General features: G+C 35.0%; 1 protein-coding gene across 1 annotated transcript in view; it reads right to left on the bottom strand.

Annotated features, from left to right (window-relative positions):
- The window catches only part of LOC106458239 (cGMP-inhibited 3',5'-cyclic phosphodiesterase A-like), a 286,487-nt gene that overhangs the window by 11,961 nt on the left and 255,973 nt on the right, over window positions 1-18,553 (bottom strand). The window contains exons 5-9 of the mRNA XM_022384675.1: window positions 12,201-12,362; window positions 10,704-10,815; window positions 6,599-6,721; window positions 6,192-6,376; window positions 4,815-5,045 (exon numbers count right to left, since the gene is read on the bottom strand). Of these exons, the coding sequence (XP_022240383.1) occupies window positions 4,815-5,045; window positions 6,192-6,376; window positions 6,599-6,721; window positions 10,704-10,815; window positions 12,201-12,362 (813 nt within the window). The remainder of the gene's footprint in view (window positions 1-4,814; window positions 5,046-6,191; window positions 6,377-6,598; window positions 6,722-10,703; window positions 10,816-12,200; window positions 12,363-18,553) is intronic.

The raw sequence follows: 18,553 nt of genomic DNA, 5'->3' as shown, positions 1-18,553 counted from the left end.
TATATAAACAATCTCAACAGAAATCAGAAAAGCATTTAAAACTGCACCTACTTCTGTATATAAGGCTGAACTGTATGCTATTTTACAAGCCCTCCTGTGGCTGGAAGATTCCGAGGTTACGAAGGCTCTGATAGTCAGCGATTCTTTAAGCTCATTACTTTCAATTAAGAACGGTTCCTTTACATCTAACCCAATGTTACTGAGTGAAGTATTTATATACCTTATCCGATTAAGTCGCCGTATGGTCATCAAATTTCTTTGTGTCCCTAGCCATATAGGAATCCAGGGAAATGAGATAGTTGATAATCTTGCCAAAAATGCGTTAGCCTATCCAGGGGTCACAAACGTTTCTTTTGAGCTTGGTGACCTCTATGGCCAGGTTTATCAATATATTTAGATTCCTGGCAGAGTAGATGGAATTCTGTGCAAGTTACTAATATCTACAGGAAAATTGTTCCTGTTGTTTCTTCACACATCAAATATGAATGTACAAACAGACACCAAGAAGTAATTATCACACGCCTCCGTTTTAATTGCACAGGTCTAAATGGACATCTGTACAAAATACAATTACACCCAAATAGAGAATGCACCCAATGTTCAAATTTTGAAGACCCCGAACATGTTTTAATGGAATGTACATATTATCAGAGATCGAGCAGCCATAAAACAACGGATGGGTAACATAAACGTCCCTTTTACCTACCACTCTCTATTAACTACGAATTGTCTCTATCCTGCAATATATAACTTCGTTACTAGAAATAACATAAAAATTTAATGTCCTTTCTATTTATTAATAGGGCTACTCCCTTTATCCTTGTTTCCAATGGCTGGAGTCGCCCCCAGTCGAAAAGAACTGACTGTGTAAACTTTTCCTATTGTTTTATCCCAGTAACGTGACATTTTAGGAATTTTAGTGTCAAACAATTAACTACAAAAAAATAATAATAATAAAAACAAAAAATAAATAAATAAATAAATAAAGTATATGTAACTACTAACTTCTTGTTAAATGGCAGTATATATTTCAACTAAATCAGGTCAGGGAATTTGGGGGCATATCATCTGCTGATGGCGCCCCCATAACTCGCAAACAAAAAAAAATGATCTGTTTAGAACCAATGAAGATCCAGCTAATAGTATGGAAGGAGTAGAAGTTATACTTATAATATTGGTTGGGCTTGGTATAGTAATATTTTAAAATATTGGTATTTATGTTCCTACATCATATTGGGGGCTGGAATGCTAACGTCAAGGGCAGTTTTACTGTCTCCCCAATTGATGTAATGTATTCTATTTTTTCTTGCTGCTTTTTTTTTATTTTTAGTTATTATAAAATTATGTTTTCTTGTGAGCAACCACCTCTATCTGCAGAGAGAAAAAGTTTGTAAATATGTGAGCTAGAATACCAACGTTAGTTAAACTTTTTTTTCTCCTTCTTCTTATTCATGTGAGGCCGGTAAATTTGAGGTTAAAATGGACAGATTGTGTACCCTCTAACGCCAGTACTTCCGCCAGTACCTTTAAAATCAGGGCACATGACATAACTTACCCACCTTATGATCTGTACCCCGGTGTTGGGTGTTTGTATTGTGGCTGCGATTTTTTTTTCATGAATTTTCATTTAATTATATTTCATCTAAGATTTGGAAATGCTGCGTAAATTCTCGCTATCTTTCGTCATGATGTATTTTCTTCTATTCATTTTTAGCTTATATATAAGTAAATAGAACAAGTCTAATATTACAAATTGTATAGAGGTGATAGAATTAGCACTGTAATATTTGAAGCTAAAAAATCATTCTATTTATTAATAAAGTACAAAGTTTTTTTCAGTGTGAAAGTAACCATTTTTGATAAATGGTTTGATAAAATATAATTTTCACATCCTTGGTTTACTTACCACAAATGGTACAGTTTCGCGTATCTTATTACAAAGGAATAGTTATTTGTAGTTGAAAAGATACTTAATTGTTTGCAATATAATTAATTTACGGATAATGTTTAACGATTAGCAGATAAGTTAATGGCTCTAAAGTTTGGGAAATGATAATGGGTCTGAAGATTGGGAATGATTAGTTTTAACATTATTTTATAATAAGTATCAATCTTTTTTTAAAATACGAATCTTTTATAAATGAAATGGTTATTTTTATTTTTGCAATCGTCAAAAGTACGTTTGTATTTTAAAGACATCTATATCATATATACTAGCCTTACTATTTTGAACGTGACTTGTTCAGTTAAATAGGCCAGAAGCGCTAATTTCGGGTAGCTGTGCTTGCCTCACTTTACTTTTGAATGAGGATGTCAAGGAAGGAGGATGGGTGTTCAAATATCAATGGAGTAGTTGGGTAAGGATTTATAAACTTGTAATTCTTTCTAATTGGTAATAATTGTCTAAAGAATGGAGGCGGGATGTCCAAGAAGGGTAGAAATTCGTTTTTTTTTTCAAATAAATTGATTTTTTTTATTGTGGCGTTATTTTAAAAAAATTCCTTTTTTTGTGGGGGGGACTACCATATATCCAACTGGCTGCAGACTGCGCTTAGTAATGGGTGTTGGGACGTTGTAGGGTAAACACCCAAATTGATTTTCCATTAGAGTTATCTTGTTATTTTTGAGTTTCTTTGGATTGTGTGGTTAACGGAACGTCCCCAAAGTACTTGGGGCCTTTAACAGCAGACAATTTCCTTAAGAAATTTACTTTTTGTACTTTATAGAGAAAAAAGATTAACATTCTATATGTAGTTAGTTATTCATCAATTTTTTATAAGTTTATATAGTTGTATATTTTGCAATTCAAAATCGAATCCGTTACTAATAACAAATTTCATCTCTGTTTTTGGTTTATTTAAAACCGTCCATTGTTATATGGTGCTGATTTAATCGCTTATATATATATAGTATTAAACCTATTTTATTTACTTGATTTCATAGAAGGTAGAGTGGATTTAACTATTTCTGATTAAGGATCAGTATTTAATTTTCCTACCACGGTTTATCTACCACAAATAGTCTAATTCTGCATATCTTATTAAAAGAAAGTCATTTGTTAATTTAAAAGATGTTTAACTGTTTGTAACAAGAATTTATTCATTTATAAACAATGTTCAGGGGTTTACAGATAAATTAAAAATTAGTGGCTATAAATGTTGGGAAATTATTAATTTTTACATTATTTTATAATAAATATTAGCTTTTAAAATGTAAATATTTTATAAATGAATGGTTAAGTTTGTTTTCTTTTGCGATCCTCGAGAGGACGCTAGTGTTTTAAAGCCATCTACATTACAAATATTAGCCTTAAGTCTTATTTTACTACTGGAAACGTGACTTGTTCAGGTAACTGGGGCAGTAGGGCCAACTTCAGATAATTAGGCTTGCCTCAGCTTCTAATTGAATGAGGTTGAGGATGGCTGTCCAATTATTATTGAACTATTTAGATAAGAACTTTTGGTTTTTGTTACTTGGTAATAATTGTCTCAAGGGTAGAGATTAAGGGTGGTTTTAACAAGATATTGACTTCTGTCTTTGTTAGACACGCAATGTTAATTCTTAGGGGTGACTACAATACATAAAACTTGCTGCAGATTGTCAATGGTAGCAGGTGTTGGGGGTTGTTGCACCCAACACCTAACCACTAGTTGAGTTTCCGTAACAGCTATCTCGTTGCTCACTTGCGTTTGTAATTATTGTTTAGCAGATGGAATATCCCTAAAGCTTTTGTGCTATTACCGAAGACCTCTTCCTATAAGAAAAAAAAATAGTTTGTTTACAGATAGTATGATCTTTGATTTTGTTTTATTCATGAAATTTTGAAAATTTTACGAAGTGGAAGTTTGTTATGAGTAACGGCTGTAGTTTTGATTTTTATATTGGCATTAATAGCTTATGCACAGTATGATGGCTTCTATTGTAAATAGTGATAATTGCTTTAGTTAACAGAACACTATATTTAACTTTAAAACAGCGAGGTGATATATACTATTTGTGATTATGTTGGTAAAGACAATAAGACTGACATTTTGGAATATAGGGTTCTCATTCTACCATTCTCGATAGCTTCATTGCAGTGTCACACCTCTTTCTGTGCGGGCCGGGAATATCTCTCACTCTGATAATTTTTTGTTGAATAAACATATCTCTCATTATTGTACAGAATATGTTTGCTTGTTGAAAAGTTGGTCATCAATAATCTTACTTTCAAACATACCCTGTAAATATTTATTTATTCAGAGAAACATCTGAAATTTGCTGCTGTAATTAATGTTTCCTTTCTAAATAGGGCTGAAGTTGGTATAAACAGTAAATTAAACGTGAATTTTTCTTTAGTTACTTTTTATGAATATTTGTTCAGTTAAGATTCTTGGCATCAATTTTTAAACTTCCGTTAACTGAACAAACTAAACAATTTACGGATGTGACTACTGTTAAAATATTTTGCCTCGAAATTTGTTAATTCGGTTAAACTTTATTAATAGATCGCACTTCAATCCTTGGCTCTACTCAAGATACATTTAAAAAACTGCTTTTTAAGTATGTTAAGTAGCTTTGTAAAAAAACATTTGTTTTATCACCTATAATTTCAAATAAACGTTTCTTTAAAAATATATTATTCTTGTAAGGTATTTTGTGTACCAAATAAAATCCTTAAGCAATGAATTATAGTAATATTTATATTCTGACTATTAATGACATAATCTGAACGAACATACGCAGTTTTTTAAATTGCATCAGTCTTTCCTTTTCGACATTTTAAGTGTTTTGCGACAATGTTTTCAATTGGTGCATTACTAAAACTATCATACAAGATTACATACTCTTTGTCTTGTTACCTTTGCATTGAATTCTGCTACAATTTCAAAATGTCTCTTCAAATCGGTGGCTAAGATATTTTCTATGACAAGAAACCGGAACCTTTTAAACTCGGCCTTGTCCAAGTGACACAGCCAATTATACTCTGGTCGCGACAGGAACAAATTCCAAGCGGCAGCAGCGTGATGGTTCTCCAGTACAGAGCGGTCATTGTAGAGCACGGCCTTGTAGAAAATAGTATACAAACCATTTCTTAAAATACAAGTTCTTAAGAGAAATTACGTTAGTCAACTACATCTAATTATGCTTATTGATCTAGTTTAATAATACTGTTTTACATCTAAAACTCCGAAAGTGTACATGAAATTAGTGCTCGAGTTATCTTGCTAAAATACAATATAGAAAATTTTATTACGAAGGACGTTTTTGTAGTTCAGCGAGGTATTCCAGAGTGCTAAGAGGTGTTAATGTAGACATGAAGGCTAAGAATACTGTGGTGTGAAATTAAATAGTCCTAATTGTAAGGTAGTTGGAGTTTGTATATAATAAGAAATTCGGGGTTTGTGGGCTTAATTGCTGTAATCCTCAATATGAGATTGAAAATAGGTTTCCTAATACCTACTCTGTTCGATGATATGAATCTAAGTTTATTGCAATTATGTTCAGTGATATTGTACACAAATGTATTTTAAATCTTTTAGGAAAAGTTGGCTTCAGTGTTAAGGCTTATTTTGTTATAGCATATCAAGCGCTTTGTTACTGCCCTGCTTTCTTTATTGATAAGCACAAAACTAAGTGGGATATCTGTGCTATGCTAACCACGGGTATCGTAACCAGATTTTTAGTGTGATGAGCGCTCACTTTTTTATATTGATTATAACTTGATACAGCAGGACGTCACATTACGTTTAGTGATACGGATTGGAATGACCATTATTAATTACTTTATAGAAAATATTTTTCTCCATTTGGTCGAATACTCATCAGGACTCTAGCTGGCTGTTATTGTTAAAGGACTTTTTATTTCAATAAACTTTTCTGTTAGAGAAACCTAATTTCAAGAATTAGACTATCTTTTCGCTATATATTTTTCCTTTGTGATCCGATGCATAAATTGTGTTTCAGGTTGTAATGATACAATACATAAAATATCTCTGTTCTTGGGATACTCTAATCGAATAGTGGGATTCGATCGTTCCTTTTGTAACATATCCACAGCCTCAAAGTTCGGAGAGCAATTTCAATTTTGTGGAAACGGGACGCGAAGAATGAACTCTCAGATCCACAGTATGACAAAGGTTTTCAAAAAAAAAACAACAACAAACAAACGTGTAATTAAATTGCATAAGCAGGTGTTTTTAATTTCCTACCTGGGGCGCGTATGTTGATACTAAGAAGGCGTTTGTTCTGCCTGGATGATCGTAGTCGTGCATTGCAGCCGCAGTGTAAAGCGCCATCAATTCCAATGCAGGAAAATTTGCTCCCATGATGCCATAGGTATCATCAGCAATAAAACACTGTCGGTAGACTGGCATTCCATTCTCACTGGTAATCTCTAAACAAATAAAGTTCATAAGATAAAATAAAATGGCTGTATGAAAAGTATACAAACACTTTTATGATGTACTATAAACTGCAATATCTGTTAAGCCTTTTCACTGAAAGTGTTGTTAAGAGCTGAAGATCTCCGTATTCTTAACTGCTCTACGGTTATTATTGGGGGCTATAGTATTCTATTGTGCTAAAGTTTGAATTTTTTTCAAGGGAATTTACATACCTAAAGTCTTGTGTAAGGGAGAATCCGTTGACTCTGAAGGCATTTGTATGAAACCAGGAACCGGTTGTGAGGTAAGGTAGTAGACACCGTGTAATACGTCCGCTGCGTGCATGGAATTATGGTCTACAAAAAATCAAAAGAATAGCTTATATTCTATTGTAAGGAATGAGCAGCAAAGCACTTTGGTACAAGTTCAATGCTCAGCTCCACCTGGTTCTATATACAACCATTATATGTTCAGTATCAGCATTAAAGTACTCGGATACTGGTTTGGTGTTTGAGATCATGCCTGTTATACACCTACGTTTAAATAACTAAGTGGTCAGTAGGAGCTGAAAATAAAGCACATGGAAACTACCTCACGTTTTTCTACCACGAATTTTATACAGCTACATCCATTATTTATTTCGGTTGAGCTCCACGTATGTAATAAATAATAGTGACGGTTTTGTACAAGCATAAAAGAAGGTTAAGAGACTAAAATACTCTTTTCACGTTTTTTAACGTAATACCAAGTAGTTTCACGTTTTTTAACGTAATGCCAAGTAGTTTCACGTTTTTTAACGTAATGCCAAGTAGTTTCATATCATTCGAATTAAAAGTCGCATCATCTTGTACATTATTTTAGTATCATACCATGTTTAACGGTCAGTTTCAATTTAGATGTTTATTCACTGGTTAGCTCTGTTTAGACTTTTCACGTAAACTTTGGACAATTTTCTTTCCGACCCCCCCAAATCTTTAATGTAGCATATTTTCTCCTGAGCCCCCTAAAATCAAAACCATATTTATCGTATCACAAAGTCTCGAGCTCTTTTCGAGAATTTAGACATTTCTTCGGTATATTTTGAGTTGTAATATGAAGTTATCCGCATATCTGATTTCATAGATATTATTATCAATAATAAGGTTTCCTTATCAAAGTAATAATAAGTGTATAATAATGTCAACCACTCTATTTGCTATATCCATTGCCGACGAGGCCTTTCGCCCACTATAGGACTTTACAGGATACGACATAGTGGTTGAGACTATACTAGAAAATTGCTTCACAACAATTGTTAGTGTGAACTGAATTCGGTTGAAGTTGTAACTTATGAACTTTATGTAGCAATACATCAGAACGAAAGTAGGACTTTAACTATGTTTAAATACAATTATTTTCTTGAATTAACGTGTTCATTATTCAGAACTGGCGAGCCAACCAGCTTGTCTTATTAAAAATTATATTATCGATATTCTATGTATCAGACCATTTGTCACGTGAGTTTTGTGTCGGTTCAAGTAACGTACTACATTACAGTCAAAAAGCTCGCTGTAAAGGTTAAGATAACTCAGAATAACGGCTTTAATGTAGAGGAATATGTATATCTCGTGCAAGTGTGTGTGAGAGAGAGAGAGAGATGCTCTCTTCTTGCTACAAAAACAAGGTAAAAGAAGATTTCACTTTCGAATATTGAACCCCATCAATTTTACGCCATACTAGCTCGTATCCAATTAGACACGTCCAAGATTGCGGGTAATATCATTAAGCTTTATCATTAATACCATAGTAAGGGATTGTTAACGTGAATTACTTCATTATTAATGATTCAAATTTGTAGGCGTATCTTTTTTTTTACTTGGAAAAATTTTCTACTGGCCATCGTAGATCATCATTTGCTGAGATTGGAGGACAAATGGGGCATGTTACTTCAACCTTATTGTAACTTGTCTTCAGTCGATAGCTAAGTTCTCCAGTTCTTGGAAGTCTACCTTTCGAAACAAACTTTCTGTTATGGAGATTCAAACTTGGAAAAACATTTCGGGCATAGAACGCATTGCACTGTAAAATACACTGAGAGACTGGTACGGTTTTATTGGAAAGTCTAAAACGTACTTCTTTCATAATGTAGACGGATCCGAATATTTTAAACAAAATTCTTCAGTATAGAAATAGGTTCGACTCTGGGGTAGACACAGCAAAAAATAGTTCATTGTGTAGACTTGCGCTAAAATAAACGTATAAAATGTTGAACTATTTATTTAAATCAACTTGTATAATTACTGGAAAAAAGCTGTTAATTTTTCAGTACACAATTTTGGCGATTGACTCTAAAGGATAAAGGTCCAGAAGATTGGAATATCTACCCACTCTTTGAATTTTTTTACTTGTAGAGTTTATGTTCAACTTGTCATAAAAACGTTGGAACTCCCCAATATTAAACAGAAAATTATTTTAATATTCTCCATAAATTGTCGCATTTCACACACCATGACTAATTCATCGAACGCGTCGTGGAATCTGGATTTTCACACCAAAAGGTGTAACCCATCGTAAACCATCTATCCACAAAGCCAACTCGTGTGGTTGTATCCAAGTGCAAACATTTTCAACACAATTTCGGAATATACTAGTAATTGCATTATTTCGTTAATAGGCAAAATATAGCCCAAGAACTGATACATCAATCACTATTTTCATAAGTGGCTGTTGCTTGTACATAATGTAACTATGTCTTTGAAGTGTAGTCTACGCTACTGATACCACTGTACACATAGACGTCGAGATAGATATCCAAACAGCGTGCGTGCATACATCGTATTTTGATTTTGGCATCTATCCTAAAATTTTAAACTACCTAACTACATAGAAGTAAATGCGGACACAAATTCCAACTACTGCAACCGTGGCTAAATCGATGGCACTTCGGCGCTTCATGTTGATATACATCTGTAATTGTTATTATTATTTGAACAAAACTTTTAACTGTTAATATACTTACTACGTGATATTCTTTAGTGTTAAATGTAATTTTACTGGGAAGCTACTTAAGTGTGTATGTGTTATAATTTTTCAACTCGTGGGAAATTGAGCTCTGCGTTTGGTATTGAAAGTTCAAATTCGGAAGTTCAAGGCATTCTGACAAGCTGTTAAGTAGCAGAACATCCGCGATTAAAACGTATTAAAATATAACTTGATAGTAAAAGCAGAGAATAATGTTACTTGGTAAACCAATGATTATCATGTTTAAAATTGTTTTCTGTAAGCCTAGCCTTGGCTACAGATAAACATCAGTGTATACGGAGGCATGGAGAACTGAAAAAGGTAATCATCTTTTAGAACGATGTTTAACTCTCGTTCTCACGCAATCAAGTCTTTTGTTGATAGTCCATCTACTTTATCGTCCTCGGATGATCGATATTGAATACTGTTGGTTGATCCTGAAAAGATCTACTTGGAGAATGACGTAGCATTTATCAAACATTAAAATGATTTGTGATATTGTGAAAAAATAAACATAAAAAAAATCTCTGAATCTATCGGGTTTTGCCAAAACGCATTTTATTTATCGAATCGCTACGAGTTTATAATAATTTCGGTAACTCGGAATATTCTGCCTGTTCTAAGTAAGATAGTAGGCATTTCGTGGTTTTGGAGATAGTTATTGCTTTTTTCTAATTAGGAATTGAGTATTGCTAAAAATGGGAGGGGGAGGGAGGAGAAAGCACATCATTTTTGTAACCATGTAAAGAAAAACTTTATCCAAAGGTTCGAAACGGTATCGGGGCATTCTCCGTATTATAGGTGTTAAATACAGAAACGAAACGTACATTCTCAGACCACATAATAGTTCGCAATCCTATGCAACTTTCTTTACTCCAAAACAACTTACGTTTGTTGTTAAACTACACAATAGGCTGTCTGTGCTTTGAAGGCTTATAACGCTAAAATTCGACTCCTACTATGTGCAAACTTATTGCTGTGCCAGCGAAAGGGTGGGGTGCGAGGCTTGGACTTGTGAATATTTATTGTTCGTACATTTAATTATTACAACATCCTCAGTATAGAATACGCTATTTTTATCAACAATTAAAAAAAAAGTTCAATAATGTAAACACAATAATGTAAGTAATTAAAACACATTTGTATTAGTTCAGTTAAGTTTTTTATATGGTAAACATTTCAAATTATTGTTGGAAAATGGAGGAATAAAAGTATTAGCCACACTAACGTTTTGAAATGATATGGTTTCTGGAAAACTAGAAACATCTGGGGGTTACAAGCGTAAGTATATAGCAGGATGTATAAAATAATGATAGCTGTAGGTATAGACAGACTTACACGGCTTCTCCCTGTAGCCAGTCTCCAAGGCGTGAAAATAATTAAGAAACTCTCGTTCTGGGATTCGAAAGGCTTCGAACAAACCAACTTCTAGGAAGACTTTATAACACATCTGTAAGAAACAAAAACAGTAATATGGGAAATAGATTAGCTAAAGTCACCTCGGTGCTTTTTTTGATATAGAAGAATGTTACACTTAATATTCGGTATATGCAAGATTTTAGATATTTTCCTCGAAATGACAGGAACTTGCGTCTTGTAGTAAATAAGGATCTCACAATGCCTAGCCTCGTTGCTTTGCATCATTAAGCTCCAACCAATCTCGCATGACTAGTTTCAAGACTAACCGACTCCTGCGTGCACACTTACAAATTGAAAGTAAAGAAAAACAAATTTTAATATTTTGTCTTGTAACTTAATATTTGGAACTTTCATAACGGTAATAAATATATATTACTGTTTTTGCGATATTTACTAGTCGTCCTTTATTTTGAACTGGCATACTAGAGGGAAGACGCTAGTCAACACCACCAACCATCAACTCGTGGGATACCATAGTCGAATAGGAGCATGTAACCGTTATGCTTATAACGCACCCCAGGCCTGAAAGTGCAGAGTGAGTATTTTTTTGTCTTTTTTTTTTCGGTATCGGGGCGCGAACCACCGAACCTAAGACGCACAATGACAGACTAATCACTTGGCCGCGCTCGGCCACAATATATAGAAAAGCATAAACAATAGCTGCCATTTTAAAATTGGGTATTTAGGCATATCGGCGTACCTTAAGTATACTCAGGGCTGACGAGAGGGCTGGCAAGGGGTCAGCTGCCCCAGGGACCGGGGTTTGTTGAGGGCCCCGACAGTGGGATGTTCCAAAGCTTACTAAAAATGCATATTACTTAATGAGATAAAATGGCTACTGCTTTTTCATGGTTTCATGAAGAAATTTGTCACCAAAATTTCTTTTACGAAAAATCATCAAAAGTTAATAAATAGAATAAAAGTGGGGGGGGGGGGCTGATGATATTACTGACCCCGGGGCCTGAGCTGGCTTTCGACGCCCCTGAGTATACTTCACGAACAAAAACGAAAGAGATCTTATTCCTACATGCCAGTTTATACGCAGCTACAGGGGAAACTTAAACTTCTAAAGAATATTGAGTACTTAAGAGTGAAATTTTGAAAATCTTAATCGAAATTATTGTACTGTGTAAATCAAACTTTTTTTTTATTGATTACTTATTCTATGCTATATTCTGATGATGTCGTTAAAGAGTCTCTGCTGTTGTTGACTAAAGAAGTTTGACTTGAATGAGTGAAATGAGACTGTTTTAATTAACCTAGAACTATCCAAGATAACTTTATTCTATTCTATGTCAAATTTACTTTGAAAGATTTAAGTTCTGTCCAGGTGGAGATTCGAATCCTGGATTTCGGCGTTTTAAGTCCTCAAACTTACTTCTGGCCCACCAAGGAAGTTAAGGATGGATAACATACCTGACTGAGTATACAATTTCCTGCTTTTTGTTGAAGTTCGAAGATAGGATAATCCCACTCATTTATTCGATTTAGGAGCTGGTCAGACTGCAGGAAATCGAGATCGTACCTTACACTATCGACCAGGATTCCTGGTATTGTCTCGTCTAGAAGAATTGGAGACTGAAAAAAAACAACAACTTTAAATGTGAAGAAAGTTTTAATTCAGTAAAGAAGTTCAAAGGTAGGAAAATTTTAAAACTTTACGTAAAATTTGAGTACAAGTTAATGGGATGGTTGAATATTAATTAAAACATGTTAATTAATTCATATCTTACCATCTACTGAGATAAAGATGTGACAAAGGCACTTCAAAATGTATGTGCGAAAAACACCAGAGAAGGAGGAACTTTAATGCCAGAGCAGGATAGTATATCTTGTGATAATACTTAAGAACATAAAAAACCTCTTCCTTAAACACACACACAAAAAAACTAACTGAATTTTATTTTCAGGACGTATGTATCGTGGTTTAGTGTGCAAGTCTTAAATTCTACGCGTTATACCTAAGCCCATTAAGGCTGTTTTAAAATTCATGCACAAAGCCACACAAGGGCTGTTTGCACCTAATTTTGAAATGAAAGTACAGAGAAGGCAGCCAGTCAACATTACCCACCGCCAACTCTTGGGCTTCGTGGCCTGACCGAATAGTGGGATTTGACCCTCACTGCTATAGTCTACCCTCTGCCTCAAAGTGTGTAGTGCGTTTTTGCGGCATACCCAACAAGTCTCTTTTTTTTTTCCATTAATCTATGACATAAAAGAATGAATTTGAATTGTGTTTATTCTGGTAATACGATATAAACAACATTCCATCGGAAGTACATTATATTGCTTTTTTAAAATAGTTAATGATTACTATTCGAAAGTCGAAACTAATGTGTTTTGGTTTCAACGAAACTTATCTTGGTTCATCTAGTAAATCTTGCACCTATACGCCCCAATCTTTTTTTATTTTTGGGCAAATATGAAAACGTCCTATCTCGGTGAAGATTAAGAGGTTATCGAATACCGAGTGTAACACCAATAAGAACTTGATTCTTGACGTGTACATCCAGCGAATTTAGAAAAAGGGTTTTAAAACAAAAAAGACCAGTGATTTACTCTCGCTTAAGAGTTTTTGCCATTCGTAACGACATTTCTACTTGCTTCGGAAACTTGTATCATTTTCCACAACAACGATTAGCCCATTTTTCTCTATCTTCTGCTTCCATCTAGTTTTTCTGGATACCTGGCCAGGTCGGTATTCACGGGAACGAGCTCGCTGACACCGCAGCTAAGTCCGTCTGCTCTGGTGCCATCACGGCCATGCCTGTCCCTACATGGATTACGGTCCTGTTTTGAAGGCGCGGCTTCGTGCCAGTTGGCAGTCGACTTGGGGTGAGCAACGTCATAACAAGCTTTTCCAGATCAAACCTTCTGTTGATCTTTGGCCGTCTTGTGTCCGTAAGGATCGGAAGAAGGAAGTAGTCCTGGCAAGGCTACGCATTTGTCACAGTTTTGTAACCCATCGTTTTCTTTTATCTATTATTGATCCACCGATGTGTAGCCATTGTGGCACTGAAGTCACAATAGCCCTCATTTTACTGTTGTGCCGTCTTTACGACCGTGAGCAGGAGCACCATTTTAGATACGTGTTTTCTATGAGTTTACTCCTGACGTTAGATAGCGTCATTGGCGATGGTGACACTGTCCGACTTGATTGTATTTTAATTTTTTTACGCACTATTGGTCTTTTTAATTATATATAAATATTTTATACAAATTTTGGACATTTCGGTTTTAACTCGCTGTATTTTTACATTTTACTCTAATTTACTTTTACAGTTTTTACCGGTTGTTTGGTGCAGATAGCCTTGTTGCTTTGCGCCATAAAACACCAAACAACCAATCGTTTTCCACTCGATTTTGCTTGTTAGTAGATGAAGAGGTGGTAGCTCGAGTAAATTAGTTTGGAGTATGACTAATCAGTGGAACAACTAGTTTAAATACCAAATACAACAATAGTGATTTTTTTAAGCCAGATAAGAGTTAGCTTTATATCTATTGGCTTAATTACTTTTGTCGAATTTTAAAATCTCGCGGTGAATGAGAATAAACCACAAAAGCACAATTATTAGTTGAACAACAAACTCTTAAAATAACGATTAAGACATGCACGAAAATGATATATTTTGATGGCTGCTCTATGATCTGAGTTTCATAAGGTAAAGTCATGGAGTGTTCTACACGAGAAGAAAGTATATGCAATTTGTATTTATGGCAAAGCTACTAATATTACTGCAGTCTCTGATTTCGAACTACAGACCAGAAAAAAGCAACCACCATCCAGCCTAAAGGGATTGACAGTCACCCCCCATAACGCATCCAGAGCTTAGTGTGAAGTATTTTATGGTATCGCACGGATTCGAACCTGACTCGCTAGCTCCAAAATCCAGAATTCTGCCAAATATTTTACATAATTAAACGGCCGCGTAATAGCCTCTTTGTAGAGTTTTAAGTGTATTAAACTCGGAAAATACGTTGCTAATTTTGGCTCGATATTTTTGTTTGTGACATTCCATTATCTAATAGTACCAGATTTAAATTTATCAGAATACTTGTTAGCTTAAATATTGTCTATATTCTATTTGAAATTGTTTCTATATATCGACAGAGGGTTGTTGGAACATTCGAAGTTAAAAGAAACTTAGTTTGAAGTTACTATTTTCTGTTATATGTTGTTGCAAGTAGAGTCAGAGGATTAAATGTATCGGACTGAAGACTACACTTCACCAAGGTATACTGCATACGAAAGTGTTTCAGAATCTTGACTATCATAGTTCAGTCCAGCTGACAAGTCCTGATAGTAACTGAAGGGCCTGGTTAATGACTAGAAGAAAGCTATATGTTATTCACAAACACAAGTAAATTGGTTTGTTTCTATGGGATTTCGCGCAAAGCTATTCAAAGGTTATCTACGCTAGCCGTATATATGTGTATATGTATATATGCACGCACAACAAAACTTTCAATTCACGTTTATACCACGTTTATAACATCTATTGGATACAATGAAATATGAGTAGGTTTGCCCCATTTATTTTGTTAAACGCAATACACCATAGTTCTCATGCGTTGATGACTACATCAATTTGACACAACTGGTTACCTGAATATTATCAAGAAATGCCAACTTGTCACGAGATAAGTTGATATAAACTGGCTGACCACTTTATTAGCAACTATGTACCCTTTCAGACTCTGCCATGACCTAAGCTGCAGATGTAAATTACGCTGTCAGGTAATCCTTTCAGTACTATAAATAACTGAAACAGCCACTCTAAATATTAAGGTAGAAATGTTTCAGTGTTCAAAAGAGGTAAGATATTGGGTGAACATCTAGTACGTGTCACACTAGCCCTGATAGTTTTACTGGTAGGCTGCTCCAAGACATCGATTACTGGAGTTTGTCAACGATGGGAAAAGTTGAATAGAATATCTACCATCCTGTAACCGCTTCTTTCCTATTATGTGTTTGCGACCATATTTTCCCTAACGGTAAACTCCAATCGTCATCAAACGATATACTAACTGACAGACATTCGGTGCTAAAACTCCTTGAATGGTGTGAAAAGCTCAAGTATTGGTCATATAAAAACTAATGGAAGATGATGCGATCTAATAATCACGCTTTACCATATGTTGCACAGGTGTGGGAAGATAGATTTGGAGAAAGTCATAAGAATAATTAAACCCTCTTGTGTAACCCCAGCCGTCCAGACTTCTGGTAGTGGAGTCATGGCTTAAGGTATATGTTCCTGGCGTACTCTGCGCCATTTGATCCTTTCAGAAAGCAGAATTAATGCCACAGCTTGTATTGGCATAATTTCCTATCGAGTGAATCCAGCGATACTTCTGTGTACCCCTGTGTGGACGGCTACTTCTGAGTCGTTAATGATTCCTTCATCTGTGCTTAAGTTGTGCGTGCATGATTCTAAGAACATAAAGGAGACCTCAGACATCTCCTATGGCCACCAGAATCCTCGGATCTAACTGAGCAGGTGTGAAATGACCTTGAAAAACGCATTCGTCATCATAATCCTTTGCTTACCTCGCTCCGTGAACTGTGTAAAATATTATCGAATGAATGAGGGTAGGGGACCCTTAACGACACCTTTGAGTACCTTGTGGAATATATGCTACGTCGCATCATGGCTGTAATTTTAGCAAAAGGTAGATCCAACCCATTATTAGGCATAGTTCCTGATAAAATGGCAAGCCAGTGTATAACTCAACTCTATAAGCACACAACCCTGGCTAAATAATCTAAAAAAAAAGTCTTAGTCGTATAGTATGTTGAGATTGTGCAAGATGTGGTTTTCTACTAAAATTTCCATTAACAATTACTTGGGGCTTTTTTTCTTTTTCTTAAATCAAGAAATGAACAGTAATATACAATCAATATTAATTGATTTTTTTTCTCATTCCTGGCTTAAGTATTGTGTTGTTAAGCACTATAATTCTTCCGACACTATGCGAGAAGATTCTCTCAGATCATGGGATATATTAAATTTCATTTAATTTTGCTTAGCTGTACGTTTTGTAGCTCTTCAGATATAACAACTGAGAACATCGAAAATTTGTAATGTAAGCACGTTTTCGTGTAGTATATTTTTACAATATCTTTTTTTCACATGCATTTCAACTGTTAAACAGCCTTTGTTGTCATGGTAACGACATGCCTCCATATCTTAATGTATTATTTCCCCGAGTTTCAAGAAGAAAAGAGCATTGACTAACTGGTGTATCAGTGATCGCAACAGCAAGGTATAGTTATATATATATATATTTCAACGGTAAAAGCAAGATAATCGCACTGAAACAAATGTTGAAAGGACGACATAGGTTAAACTATAACCCGTGGCATTTGCAGAATAAGAATGAATAGCGTAAACAACCTAAAGTCAGACACAAATAATTAAATAAAAGGAATTTTCTGTACCAGATGTTTGTCTCAAACAACTTCGATGAAACTTGATTAAAACTGTCAGAACCTACACCAGTAGTTTTCGTCATTTCTCGTTCTGGTTGAAACTTGTAGCCTGATCCTGAGTTAATTTATAACTAAATCGCAAACAACTTTCTAAATTGTTTCTGTACATTTGGAGAAGAAAAAAAAAGGTGCTGATAAGGTTATGTGTAGAGACGAACGTTTTTAATGTAGGCCAAACGGCAGTTAATGAGTTGCATACAAAATAAACCTATTTCGAAAATTTCATTCGTAATATATTTAAAATAATTAATATTGATATCAAATAGTTCATTCAGCTAAGAAAAAATACTACAGTAAATGTTTTTTCACATGTTTTTCCTATTAACAGAATGGCTTTCAGAAATTCTACTAGTTGAACTACAGAATGGCATACCTAAGTTTCTTCATAAAGGGTATTCTTTATCAGATAATATCAATAAAGCATGCAAAATATTTATCACAACAACAACAAAAACGGCATCAAAAACAGACAGGTGTGGGTGGCTTAGTGATTAGTGTGCAGGACTATAGAACCCGGGGTGCGTAATACAAGTACACAGAGGGACATAATTCATGAACCCTCAGATCCAGAGTGAGGGTCAGAGCACTAGTCGGTGACAAAAGAGTAACCAAAAATTAGGCTGTGGGTACTGTTGACCACCTGTATTACCGATATCAGTGAAAAAAAAATACTGTTTGTTTTGAATGCTCGCGCAAAGCTACACAAAGATTGCCTCCGCAAACAGAATAAACTTATTACACCCAGCACGTTTAGTTCAATGTCTCACCCTTTTCGGTACCAGGCAAGTTGTTGTTTTTCAATGTTAAGACAAGTTTTATTATTGAAATCTTGACATCTCTGTCACGTGAGATCTAAGCCTCCTCCCATATTTGAGTCATCTTATAAACTAATCGTATATCATTTCAGATATATTTTTTTAATGTAGCTAAAAGCTCTAGGACAATGGAAAGAAATACAATACATAATTTCAAGAAGTTAAACTAATACTCTGCCTACTACGACTGGGGTACAATTTATTGTAGGTCTTCCTCTAAATGATCCTGGTGCTCGAATTAAACACGATTTTACAAAGTATTGTAAGAATGACGGATAAGTCCCCCTAACAAAAATTGCCCGAGATTAGGCGATAGACCCCTCGACGTGGATTCCTGTACGTGGTGAGGGGGACCTCCCAGAGAAGGTTCTGTATTTTCAGTTACTTCCTCTGGGATTTAAACATCCACCCCCACGTATTTGCCGTGCGTGGCGACCCGTGATAGCGGAGGAGAGGATCCTGGT

Source organism: Limulus polyphemus, unplaced genomic scaffold, assembly GCF_000517525.1.
Source record: "Limulus polyphemus unplaced genomic scaffold, Limulus_polyphemus-2.1.2 Scaffold21, whole genome shotgun sequence".
Taxonomy (NCBI): Eukaryota; Metazoa; Arthropoda; class Merostomata; order Xiphosura; family Limulidae; genus Limulus; species Limulus polyphemus.
Note: the sequence above shows the minus strand (reverse complement) of the source record. Positions and strands in the feature narration are given on the sequence as shown.